Consider the following 13,310-nt stretch of genomic DNA (forward strand, 5'->3'; position numbering starts at 1 on the left):
ATGAGATGAGGAATGTAGGAAATCATTAACCAAAGTGAAAACAGACCAACCTGTCGATGAAAACCTGTCAGCTCACAATTTAATTACAACATAAATCTTGGATGCCAGTGAAAGTCACATTAATTATAAAGATTAATAAAGAAGTAAAAACCTATAATTACTCTAGAAAGAGCCTGAGGTCCTCTCATGAATCTGGAAGTCAGTGCACATTAGTGGTGTACTAGTACTTTATTTAAGCACTTGTAGGAGTACAAACATACACTATATACAATATACAGTGGGGGAAATAAGTATTGAATGCATCAACATTTTTTTCAGTAAATATATTTCCAGTGAGGCTATTCACATGAAATTTTCATCAGACATCAGTATTAACTCAAGAAATCCGTAAATATAAAGAATTCACAACATTAAAGTCCATAAATAAAGTTATGTGTAATAAAGTGGAATGACACAGGAAAAAAGTATTGAACACTCTAAGGAAAAGCAGTTCTCCAAGGCAAGATAAGGCAAAGAACCAGCTGAAATCCATAAGTAATTATACCTCCTATCTGTGCAAATTAATATCAGCTGGGTTAGTAAATTGATCGTCTATAAAAAATACTTTTAGTTACCTTTAGTTACTTTTAGTTATGGCAAACTTCATATAATTGAAGGAACAATGAATGGAGTCCTTTACTGGGAGATTCTTGAGAAGAATCTGCTGCCATCCACCAGGATGATGAAGTTGAGATGTGGGTGAACCTTCCAGCAGGACAACAATCCAAAGCATATAGAAAAGGACACTTTCAATTGGTTTCAGAGAAAAAAATCAAGGCGTTAGAATGGCCCAGTCAATCACCTGACTTGAACTTGAACGGACTTTAATGTTTGGATTTCTTTATATGTGTGGATTTCTTGAGTTAATACCAAAGTCTGGTGAAAATTTCATGTGAATAGCCTCATTGGAAATATATTTACTCAAAAAAATGTTGACGCATTCAATACTTATTTCCCCCACTGTACATAGATCTATATAGTGACACCTTGATTAACCATACATTTGACAATGTTTGTAAATAAAAAGCACACTGGTATACATACCCTGCAGTTTCCAAGCTCCTCTGCCGACAGGATGATGGTTCCACACTTCTTCCCAGGGATCCCCCTGCAATCAATGCAATCAAGGCAGAGTGTTAACTCTTACAAAGTGAGAATTAAACAGATGTAACAGCAAGACTGTGCTAGGTGTCAAGTAGTGAGGATTAAAATCAACTTCCAAATGCACACAAAGCCTTCTGTATTCCCAGAAAATATCTGAAGAACAAATCAGATACAACATGGCTTCATGTTTCTCTTTATTGCCACCCTGAAATGATACGCTATCTGAAGTTATTTTACCACCTGTTATACATTTGTGAGACTCATGAAAGTCTTTTTCCATATGCGCTCAGACTAATTAGAAAAAGGATAAGAAGTGACTGAAGGCAGGAATATAGCTGACAATAAAAGCCACAAACTGTGCAGCTGAGTTTTTATAGTATATAACACTTGCCCAGCGGTTTGCACACACTGTCCTCCAGAGTCAACAAATCTTGCCAATCCCTGCTCGAGTTGCACAACAATTTCATTAGCATTGCTTTCCTCCAGATGGCTAAGTTTCCCACTGGGAGCCTCCAGGAGAAATAAAGGCAGATGCAGGCTCTGTGGAACCATGTTGGTCATGCCCATGCTGAACCACCAATCCAAATCTGTTTTGGCAGAGACTTTGTTTTAATATGAGAGAATACAGTATAAAACCTTGCTGGCACCTAACTGAGAGGTTTGAACATCTCCAAACATCACCATGCAGCAGCCATTTGTCTCCAAATTTAAGACAAACAAAAAATGAAGTAAAAGACTAAAACATTTGATTTCATTTCCCAAAGCTGGTTATCAGAAAATCAGTGTTGGTTATCAGCACACTTCTTCAAACGAAACATGAAACATGAAACATGTCCTTACGATGAAATGCTTGTTGTATGGAAAAGGTCCTCTTGCTATGCCAAATCATAGTCGATGCAATGACACAATGATGAAATGTTTTGTCCCAATCCCTTAGAAAAGGTCACAATATAAAAGCTGTATATAAAAACCTTAAACACTACAAGCCGGGCTTATAAGCGGTGTGTCAGGTAAAGGTCAAGCCTACTGAGATATTCGTAAGTTATAATGGTCTGTGTCAGTAAAAACCTGTATTGAATTTGATGGTAAAGACATTCTCAAAGTAGAGATGTAGTAATACTGCTCATTCTTGTCTGTATGTAAAATCCTGAGGTAAAGAGTTTCGGTAAAATCATAGGATTTGAGAAACAGTTTATCTTTTATAATCCATACCTCAAGAAGCATAATGATGGTGGAACTCACCTCCATACATATATGGTTAGCATATAAGCAGTGTTGGGAAGAAGCTAGCTACAAGTAGTAGCACAATGAGTTGTTTTGAAAATAATGTAGCCTTTTCAGTAACAAGTTACTTTTTGACAAAATGCTACACCGCTACATTTTGTCAAAAAGTAACTTTTTCACATAACGAGTTCAATGTTATTTTTAATCAAACAAATCTCAGTGTTCCAGCAAATGCCCAAATGTGGCTATTCAATTCAATGTTACACGGATTGTTACACTATTTGCCCACTAATCTTATGCACTTGAAGGGTAGCAAAACAAACACATCTCTATAGAAGCAAACGCACAACTTTTTTTTTCCTATGCATTGTTGATATTATTCTGAGAATTCTTGCTCTTTGAAAAAAATACTGTTTTCTCACCTTGCAGGCTCTAGTGAAAGACACAATGGTCTTATGTTACAATGGGAACTTCCTGCTGTGTTTTGACCATTAAAATGTCTCTCCCACTTTCCAATAGTGTTGCATTGGTGTGACAATACCGCTGATGGACTGCCAATGGTTTTTGTGTCCTCTGAGGCAGTGGTCCCAAAGGACGAATACAGAGACCAGGAAGATCGATAAGTGGCTCTCAAATGATTGGCTCAAAAAAGGTCAAGCTCGCTCTACCACAGCTGGCCACCAGTTGCCATCACATTCTGACAAAACAGAAACCAGCCACCGCTCACTACTGACTGCCAAAAATAGGTGAAATGGCGTCTACCAGGTCTCGATCTTCATTATAACCCTAACCTCTGCAGAACAACTCTTCAAAAGACCGCACATCCTTGATGGCCTGACATCCTTCACCAAATCCAATTTTAGAAAAAGCTGGAGAAGGGTAAACACAATAAGTCTTTTGAACTGTAGGATTTTTTTTTTTTTTTAGAGATTCTTGACAAACCCAAAATTCTCTATCAGTGATGGCATTTTTATTGTTCTGATTTATAGCTCTACCCTCTCATGATGTATGTGGTAGTTAAACAGAGCAAGGCTAAATAATGGTAACAGAAATGTCACACAGATTCCCCAGTGAATTTAAATGTGACATCTTCTTTAATTCATGTGATATTACTATATCCAAGCAAAAAACAACAAAAAATAACTGGGAGCCAGGAACAGGTTTTGTTTTCCTGGCCAAGACTGTGGATTAATATGTTCATTGGTATGAACATGAATCAACATTAACATCTTCATTGGTATGCCAATTTAGCAGATGACACACACAGTTCAGTTTGCATGTGATTGTTTAATTAAAACCATGGACATTTCTACAAATTTCACGTCACATTTAATATTTGGAAAATAACAGGGCTCCATATTTTCCTGGGACCCAGGAGTGCATACAGTTGTGTGCAGTTTTTATTTCATCTCAGTTTTTTAACTGTGGAAAGCAAGCAATGCCTCAGAACCAGCAGCACTATCCTGTTCACATAAAAAAAATTGTATTGAATTTTTATAGAACGCTCAAGTTATGTTCCTTAAGTTTGTTATTGGCACTCTGGAGCAGAGCTGTACTGTACATTCATATCATCTGCTGATTACCTGAACACAGTGTGTATACTATGTCTAATATTTCTATCTAATATTCTACTGAATGTATCATATTTCCAGAATGACCACTATTACAAATCATTCTTCTGTGACTTTACTGCTCTTCCTGTCTATTTTATGTTATTATATCTCAGACTGTGAAAGGATATGGAACATTAAGGTTGTAATTAAACTAGAACTAAGTAATTACATGACCAGTCAAGAATACCAAGCTAACAGTGACAACTTTTCCAAAATACACTTGTCAGTTGTCATGAAACCCAAACAGCCCAGAAAGTGTCATAACGTTCAATAAATAATGTGTATATATATATATATATATATATATGCCAAGTGTCATATGTGTCATGTAACCCTATAAATACCACTTGTAAGTGAAATATTGTAGAGAAATCATAAAATGCCAGATCCCTCTCAGCCCACTAAATATGTATGTGCAAATATAATTAAATTAATGGAAATTTTTATATCTAGTGCTGTGAATTTTGTATGTAATTAATGTCAAGTCTCAGGTAAATGAAGACTATCAGGCTTGACTCAAATAGCTTAAAGGTTACCCTAGGCTATAATTCATAGTATTAATACGCTTCTATAAACCCACAAGCAGGTTTTTACCACCACACTTCTCCTGTCACACCTGTGTTGTATATTGCTGAAGGCTGAGGCATGCTGGATTCCCCCCCCCCCCACCCCCCACTACCTGACATGACAAGCTTGCTGTTGTTAATACAGCTGCACAGCAGGCTTGGCTCCAATCACGAAAGCACAAAAGGCACAAAATGAGAGCAACTTTATCAAACTCACCAGGGTGGGCAGTTGCTAAAGACTGCATATAAAGCAGAATTCTGGCAATGAAAGATACAAATTTAAGAGATTTAAGAGACGGATGATGTTATAAGCAGCTTGTGAGCGCTACAGTACAGCCTGAAAATATGGATGTAATGAGGGAATGTACCATTTTCCTACAGATTTCAGATAGTGATTAGCTGATATACAGGGCCATATTCAGAGACGGAGACTTATGTCCAAAAGTTGCATCACATTTTATGCAGGCAAAGTTGCACGGGTTACACATGTGCTTAAAGTGATTTTCTGGGCTCTCCATTCAGATTATGCAAATCACCTGTGTGCAGTTCATGTCTCCAAAGTTGCTAGAGTATAGATGTGTCTGAGACGGGATTTTCAGTAGAGGACTTCCCTCCTCATTTTGTGATTTAAAACATCAGTTGATCCAAGACATCCTATTATGTTATTACTTTTAATATCGTTAATTGTGTTCACAATGTAACATGGTCAGGAGATACTAACGCAGGGTCATGAAATCATACTGCGTATGCACATTGTAGGGTATTTTATCACGCTTTTAATTCACTATTTTAAGTTGTCAAATTAATAAAATGCTGCCAATTTGATGCGCACTCCTGTAAAGAAAGCATGCCAATGGTTTGAAGGATAAGCTGACCTAGTAAGCATCTGCTATGCTTACAGCTTACTTTTAATTAATTCATAAATCTATGCATAAATAATTTGGTCCTTGAGAGATGCAGTGTCTCAGATTAAGATGTTGTCTCCTCCAATGTGTGTGCAAAAACAACAAAAACTATACGTGATAGTATGAATTTCATACCTAATTAATATCAATTCATAATTTCATTTCAGTCTGACATATTGTGGTTATATCAAACAGTCAGGCAGCGATACTGGATTAATTCTGCTCCTCGCTCAAGCCAATATAATGGAGAAAAAAAGAGCAGGTTTAAAATCACTCATAACTGAGATATGTCTCTCTTTTGGTCAAACTCTGCACAACTCTGTGTGTGCACATCTCTCATAACACCTAGGAAGAGAGCTTAAGCCTGTAGTTACTGAGTTATCTGAGGTCTAAATACCGATCCTCACTACTTGCATCTAAGTCAACTAATACAGTAATATTAGTCCTACGTATAATATCCGTCTCTACGTATATAATTACACATGACCAGTGTAGGATTTTGTGAACAAATAGCTCTATTAATTAATTACAAAAGGACCTGTAGTATTTCTATTTGATTAGCAAGGTTTCACATACAAAGCCCAAAGCTGTAATTCTGTGAATTCTCTGAATATACATCCTTAGGCTCTTTTGTACTGTTAGAGTTAAGAGGTGAGTGGTTTGACTTTCTGTGCATGCTGTGAACCATCCCACAATTTCCCAATGTGTGACAACAACAAAAAGTGACTAGAACCAGAACATCAATACAGTACCAATGTCTCATGCCCTCCAAGCTGCTCCTGTTGCTCTAAACAAACATATTTCCAAAAACAATAAAATGGCTGTGCTGTGTTTTGCCAGGCTGATTATTACAGCACGCTACTCCCAGAGCTCAGGAGGACACCTATCTGCATGCACCTAATTTCATGGCTGGTTGCCAAATGATTTGCATTGATGCGCACTCACGATGCACTGACATGATTGGATTAGCCAGCGTGTACGTTCCGAAGCCTCGGTAATGGCTGTACAAATCACAGGCTATATTTACAGGTGGTCATAATACATATAAACTGAACTGTATAAAAACTGTCCCTCTATCGTTGCTCTTTGAAACGGTCGTGCTGTAAACGTGAACGAGACACTACAAACATTTAGTGCTTTCACTGAACGATTCACTAGTGACTGTTTGTGCCAGAACACGTAGCATAATTAATTGTATTGGTGCTGAAAATGAGTAAGCAAAGAGCAATCTTGTTTTGAAAGAAGTGGTGAGAAAGGAACAACTTTTCTTCCATAATTAGTGGGGTGAGAGACAGAGACTTCATAAAGTCATTTAGAAAGGAGACGAAGAGGCACAGAGCAACATTAGAGGAATTTGAACTGGGAGATTAATGAGCTATCAGGGAATTAAGTTACTCGAGAATCTGCTTTCAATGAGGTCTCAAAAGAGCAAAAAAAAAAAAAAAAAGGAGAGAAACACCTCCATAAATGCCGTCTAAATCTCAACCTGCTTTACTTCAGTTGTCTTTGTTCTTGTGTTGTGCTTCTGGCAGTAGCCTGTGTACTCTGTTTATACATTGCATCACGTGCTACGACACATGATGAATAAAACAAAATGTTGTTGCTTTCATGCAAAATAATTCATAATTTTCCTGGTAAGCTGCTTTCTTTCCTCAGCTGGAAATAAGGTCTTTCATCTTCCTCCTTTCATGTGTTCTTAATCCTTTTTCTTTATTTAACAAAGGGACACTTTTCACATCGTGTTTGCTGAATGTAAAGCGAGATTATGCTTTATCATTATGCCATGATGCAGTGTTTACATTAACCATTTACCGAGCATATCATTTGAAACGCAAGTGAGGATCGAGCTGAGCATCTGTTCTAGCTGTTATTCGAAGATATTTGGCCACAAATTGTGTTATTTTAGTGTTGCCTATTAGGCAGATGATGGCTCTGTGAAGCTGTGGGAAAGAGACATCATCCGTCTGGCTTGTCATACTGCTGCTGAAAGCAACACAGATTTTCTTTTGGGCAAGCTCAGATTTGTATCATTCACCATAAGGAAAATGTTCTTCTCATGTCTTCTTCTTAACCTGTGTTTCAACTCCGACCGTCTTAAGTGCACGCCTGCATCCTACTTCTAAATAACTTCTAAACAGTGCCATGTGTTGTCATTAAATGATTCATTCAGTACAAACAATTTCAGTGTTTTTTCTAACTAATAGCATGGTGATGTAGGGATATGGCAACAAATCTGAATAGTATATGATCATCTCAAAGTGGGGTCAAGGCACGAAGCACAGCCTGGTCCATAATTTTTTTTTAATGTTCTTACAGTGATGGAAATCTATTCCATTATTTCATTATTGAGGTCTTATACTTGAATACCTGAGGTCTTGTACTTATCTATTTACATATACTAATTACATACATATCACATCAAATAAGTTTTTATTTGTTTTGAACTCGCTAGGGATAAGAATTGCCTTTAAAAAAATATATAATTAAACATTATGAGTAATGGTTTGAGGTGAATAAAAATCAGAACCCTAAATACAAATCCTAAAAAATGCATATTTTATGTATATTACACCAAAGGTGAACCGTCCAGGATTCCGCTGAGAGAAGTGGAGTGTGGTCAATGCATGCAGGAAACATCAAACCTTGAGGTGGATGGGCTACTACAGCAGAAGACCACATCAGGTTCCACTACTGTCAGCCAACAACAGGAATCTGAGGCTATTATGGGCACAGACTGAAACTGGACAGTCCAGTTTAACACATCCACCTCAAGGTATGATGTGTTGCTCATTCTGAGATGCTTTTCTGCTCACCATGCTTGTAAAGAGTGCTTATTTCAGTTACTATAAGACTTTCTGTCAGCTCATCTCTCTCATCAACAAGGTGTTTCAGCCTGCAGATCCTCCTCTCACAGGATGTTTTTTGTTTTTTGCACCGTTCTGTGTAAACTCTAGAGACTGTTCTGTGTGAAAATGCCAGGAGATCAGCCGTTTCTGACAAACTCAAATCAGCCCATCTGGCACCAACAACCATGCCACCGGTAAAGTCACTGAGATCACACTTTTCCGCCCATTCTGGTGTCTGATGTGAACATTAAATGAAGTTCTTGACCTGCACCTGCATGAGTTTTTGCACTATTCTGCTTCCACATAATTGGCTGCTTAGATAACTGCATAAATGTTCCTATTAAAGTGGGTGGTGATTTCGGGGAGGCGGGAATACTGAAAAAAGTGTTCTTTTCTGTAAATATAGGTTCAGTGTACCTTTTTAAAATGCAATAAATGTTTACTAAGCAAAAGCCCAAACAAGCCACAAATAATCAGCAAAAAAATAATTCTGTATTGTTTTGATGAACTGTTAACACATGATCCTCTTATGTCTGTCTTAAAATATTCTAGCAGTCAATACTTTCAATTGAATACCTGTACTGGACTCCTAAATATCATTTTAAATGATATAATAATATAATCCTCTTTAAATTGTAAGGTGTTATGATTTTTATTTATAGATTTTTTAAAAAATTGACATTATATTGAGTGAATTTTTCATCTTTCCATCTTTCCACATACGCCTTTCCATCTCTACTTCTAGCCTAGAGAGATGGGTTGAGTCATTTTAGACTTACTAATTCATCACAGGAGCATTTAGGGTAAAAAGGAAAAAAAAAGAGAGCGTGATTCAGGGGCAAAGAAAAACACGACCCCCAACAGTAATTACATACATGGCCATTACTCTTTCTAAGCTGGGCTGTAGTTCTGCAGCACTGGGACTCATGTAGTTTATGGTTCTTTTATATTCCTCTCGCTCTGCCTCTCTCTCCTGGGATGTGGTAATCCTGAAGAAATATTTCTTGTTTAGTGCACACAAATACAGGGTTTTTTTTCTTACAAAAAAAAACAGATCTGAAACAACTGATCAAATAATTATTCAGTGCATGTTAGAATAGAAATGCTGCCATTCTGCCAGTCTATTTCAAAGCTACTAAGACACTCCGGAGCTGGTGAGTGATGGAACTCATATCTTTCATTATGTAACTGAGGCGTGATGGGTAAACGTGCAGCTAAATGAGACCTGAGAGAGAAGAACATACTGAGTGGGGGGAGAGGCAGCATTCTTATCAAGGTTTCTTTTTTTTATCCCTACCCACAAAGCTAATGGCTTAAGGGCGACCGAAGGGGAGCCCAGCCTCTCCAGGCAAGTATCATCAAAACAGCAGGTGTGTTGGCAAGCCTGTCATAAGCGCTTCCTTTTCCTCTATCAGCCTATGCAGGAGGGAAGCTATCAAATGGAAAAGTACTGTAACCATATGGAAGGCGATAAGACATGGGAGGCCAAGTAAATGATCCATGAAGATTCCCAACACTAAAAGGTCACATTTTGGCCTGTATCTTTTATGCTGTAAATTGTGTTTTATTTCTATAGCACAAAAGTCATAAATGTCTCCAGTCATATAAAAATCCAGTCATATAATGTCCAAAATCTTATATGACCCCTTATGTAAATAATTAATGTTAATCAAATACTAAAACTAAACTAAAATTAAACTGTCATTGGCTCAATGTCTCCAACCAATATTATTATTATGATTATTGTTATGATTATTATTATTAGTAGTAGTAGTAGTAGTAGTAGTAGTACAATCCCAATTCCAAAAAAGTTGGGACGCTGTGTAAAATGTAAATAAAAACAGGAAGTAATGATTTGCAAATCTCATAAACCCATGTTATTCACAATAGAACAGAGAAAACATATTAAATGTATAAACTGAGGAAATGTTCCCTTTTAAGAAAAAAATAAGGTAATTTTGAATTTGATGCCCACAAGTCATGCAAATGAAACAAATCATGTTATTGACCTGTTGCCAATTAACCTAATTAGTTGCAACATGTTCCTCCAGCTGTTTCTTTTTAGTAACACTTAGTTTTCCAGCCTTTTGTTGCCCCGTCCCAAGTTTTTTGAGATGTGTTGCTGCCATCTAATTCAAAATTGTTCATTTCCTCAGTTTAAACATTTGATATGTTTTCTATGTTCTATTGTGAATAACATATGGGTTTATGAGATTTGCAAATCATTGCGTTCGGTTTTTATTTACATTTTAATCAGCGTCCCAACTTTTTTGGAATTGGGGTTGTAGTAGTAGTAGTAGTAATAATAATAATAATAATAATAATAATAATAATAATAATACCGCCGCTCAGTTGAATTCTTGAATCTTCCAGACAGAGTACAGTATGTCTCTCTTTTTGTTTTCTTGGTAATAATAAGCTGTAGTCGTATTAACTTCAAGAAAAGAAGAAAGAGAGACTGGTGAGGGAACGACTGTTTATAACTGCTACAACATAAGTGATAACTGGAGGACATTCCACAATGTTAAAAGTAACTATAAATTGTTAAAAATTGTGACAATTCATCCATCCATATATTTTCTGTACCACTTATCCTATGCAGGTATCCTTCCCAGGGAACTCGGGGGACACCCTGTATGGGGGGGCAGCCCATAGCAGGGCACAACTGCACACAATACAGAGAATTTGGAAATACTAATCAACCTACAATGCATGTCTTTGGACTGGGGGAGGAAACCTGAGTACCCAGAGGGAGCCCCTGAAGCATGTGGAAAGCATTCGAACCCCCAACCCTGGAGGCATGAGGCAAACGTGCTGTTGTATATTTCAGGAACAACAGAGAACAGAGAAACAGTCCATTTATTTTTCTATAACAGCATGGCTCATTGTGTATTATTCCTTACATATTAAAATGTTTATGCTCAGATCTGTATTTAGACCTGAAAATAAGCCAGTTAAATAGAAATGACTAAATCACTCCACTTCTTATATATTCTTATGTCTGTACACACATCTGCCATCAAGTGGATCAAGCATGTGTCTGATATACTGGTTATACTGGGTATTTAAAATACAATAGCTAAATAGTGAACATGAGTCTTAACTCCACAAATAACATCTGCTTCCCAGGAAATATTAGCATTTATCTTTACTGCCTTTACTTTCATGTCCTATTATCCTTTAGCTAAAAAGCAAGATAAAAAAAAATAAATAAATTTTAAAAAAACACTCCTTATAAATCCAGAGCTGTTCAATAAGCCACTGATATAAATTCACTTTTCTGCTAAATTTGTGTTCTTCTGAATGTAAAACATAGCAACAAACCTCAGATTGTCTCACTGTTATCTAGGTGATCACTAAAAATAGTTTTGTCTCTATGAGACTGGGTAATTGTCACTCTGAACTGAAATAGAAAAGAGAAGGAAACTAGAAAAAAATAATAAGAAAAAACAGAAAATAAAGAAGCAGTGAGAAAGCAGTAGCTAAGCTTAAAGGCATGGACACACTGCTCTCTTGCAGTGCAGTATACTTTACAACAGGGGGAAAAATTCCAATATTTAGAATGCATAATAAATTTATTCTATTATAATGCATGGTATACATAGAGTAAGTAAGGAATAAAACACAATGGCGTGTGCTGTTATACGAAAATAATCAATAGTATGGTGTGCAGTTTCATGTAATCAATGTTTGAGCTGGAGATAAAATATGAATTAACTGTTGTAAATGCTTATTGACTAGCATAATGACAATGGTTAAAGACTCATAATATCTGATCATAATGTATCATAATTTGTGAAAGTATAGTGTAATCACATTGAAATGGAGTCTCATTCTGAGGCATTAACCTGAGGGGAAATCTGAAAATGGTCAGCATCATACTCAACACATACTTAAAGAAAGATTGAGCTTCTTCGCCCCACTGTTTAAGCAGTTGCAAAATGGGAAATGCGTGTTGAGGTAGAATAGGACTCCAACGGATATTACCTTCTCCATTTGAAACTCAATTCAGACACCTCATTTCCAACGAGGCTTGGTCTTTCTGTCCATCTCACTGAAATGACTTATGACACAACTGAATGGTTTTCTCTCAGCCTATTGTCATGTAATGCATTTTAAGCAACAAGTGTGTCACGCCTAACGTTTAAACAGCTGCAAGAACATGCAACATTTTCAGTAAATAAAATCATTTGAAAGGTTGTTTCCACGATTGGGATGCCATTGATATCCCACTGATAGTACATTTATGATTATATAATGTATGTAAATTAAAGGTAAAAGACATTTTGGTAACACTTTACTGAGGGACCCTATTCAGAAGGCTATATGACACTAATATAAGCCTTTCATAACAACTGGCATAAACCTACACAGACCTCATTTCAATAAGTATCAGCTGTCACACAGGCTGCTCTTTTTCAAATGACAGATTTTTGGTGATATTTGGTTGAGTCATGACACTTTCTGAGGTGAAATGACATAGCACCTTATGACAACCGACTGTCATGAGTGAAGTAAAGCTGATGATGTGACATTGCTTGTCAAGTAAGGCTGGCTCTGTTTGTATCAGAACCTCCCAGATTGGGTCCGGCAAGTATTTAAGTGGATACAGCACCTTGTTCGCATATTACATACATTTATGCACTATTTTGAAGGGATGAATCAAGAAAAATCATAATTGCCATGACGGGCTTATGTAAGTGTCATGTAGCCTTCTAAACAACTTCAGTAAAATATTACTAACATTTTAAACATAGGTAAAGTGTCCTTCATAACATGTGTTCATGTTTTAGATCATAAACATCCCAACCCACTTATCGATAATTAGATTTTACCTTAAAATATAATCATTAAAATACTTCAAACATCATATTATTTTTGCAATAATGTGTGAATCCATTTAATATGTCATGATTCAACATTATTTCCTATGAGACATCTATTATAGTATATGAAAAATGTGCGTTGTAGTGTCCCACACAACATTCACTCAACCCTGTTACAAGCACATTC

The 13,310-nt window shown here is 36.6% G+C and overlaps 1 protein-coding gene across 1 annotated transcript in view; it reads right to left on the reverse strand.

The window, feature by feature from the left end:
* cpne5b (copine Vb) overlaps positions 1-13,310 on the reverse strand; it is a 120,591-nt gene that overhangs the window by 55,299 nt on the left and 51,982 nt on the right. The window contains exon 7 of the mRNA XM_053652482.1: positions 1,084-1,147. Within this exon, the coding sequence (XP_053508457.1) occupies positions 1,084-1,147 (64 nt within the window). The remainder of the gene's footprint in view (positions 1-1,083; positions 1,148-13,310) is intronic.

Source organism: Ictalurus furcatus, chromosome 21 (assembly GCF_023375685.1).
Source record: "Ictalurus furcatus strain D&B chromosome 21, Billie_1.0, whole genome shotgun sequence".
In the NCBI taxonomy this organism is placed as follows: domain Eukaryota; kingdom Metazoa; phylum Chordata; class Actinopteri; order Siluriformes; family Ictaluridae; genus Ictalurus; species Ictalurus furcatus.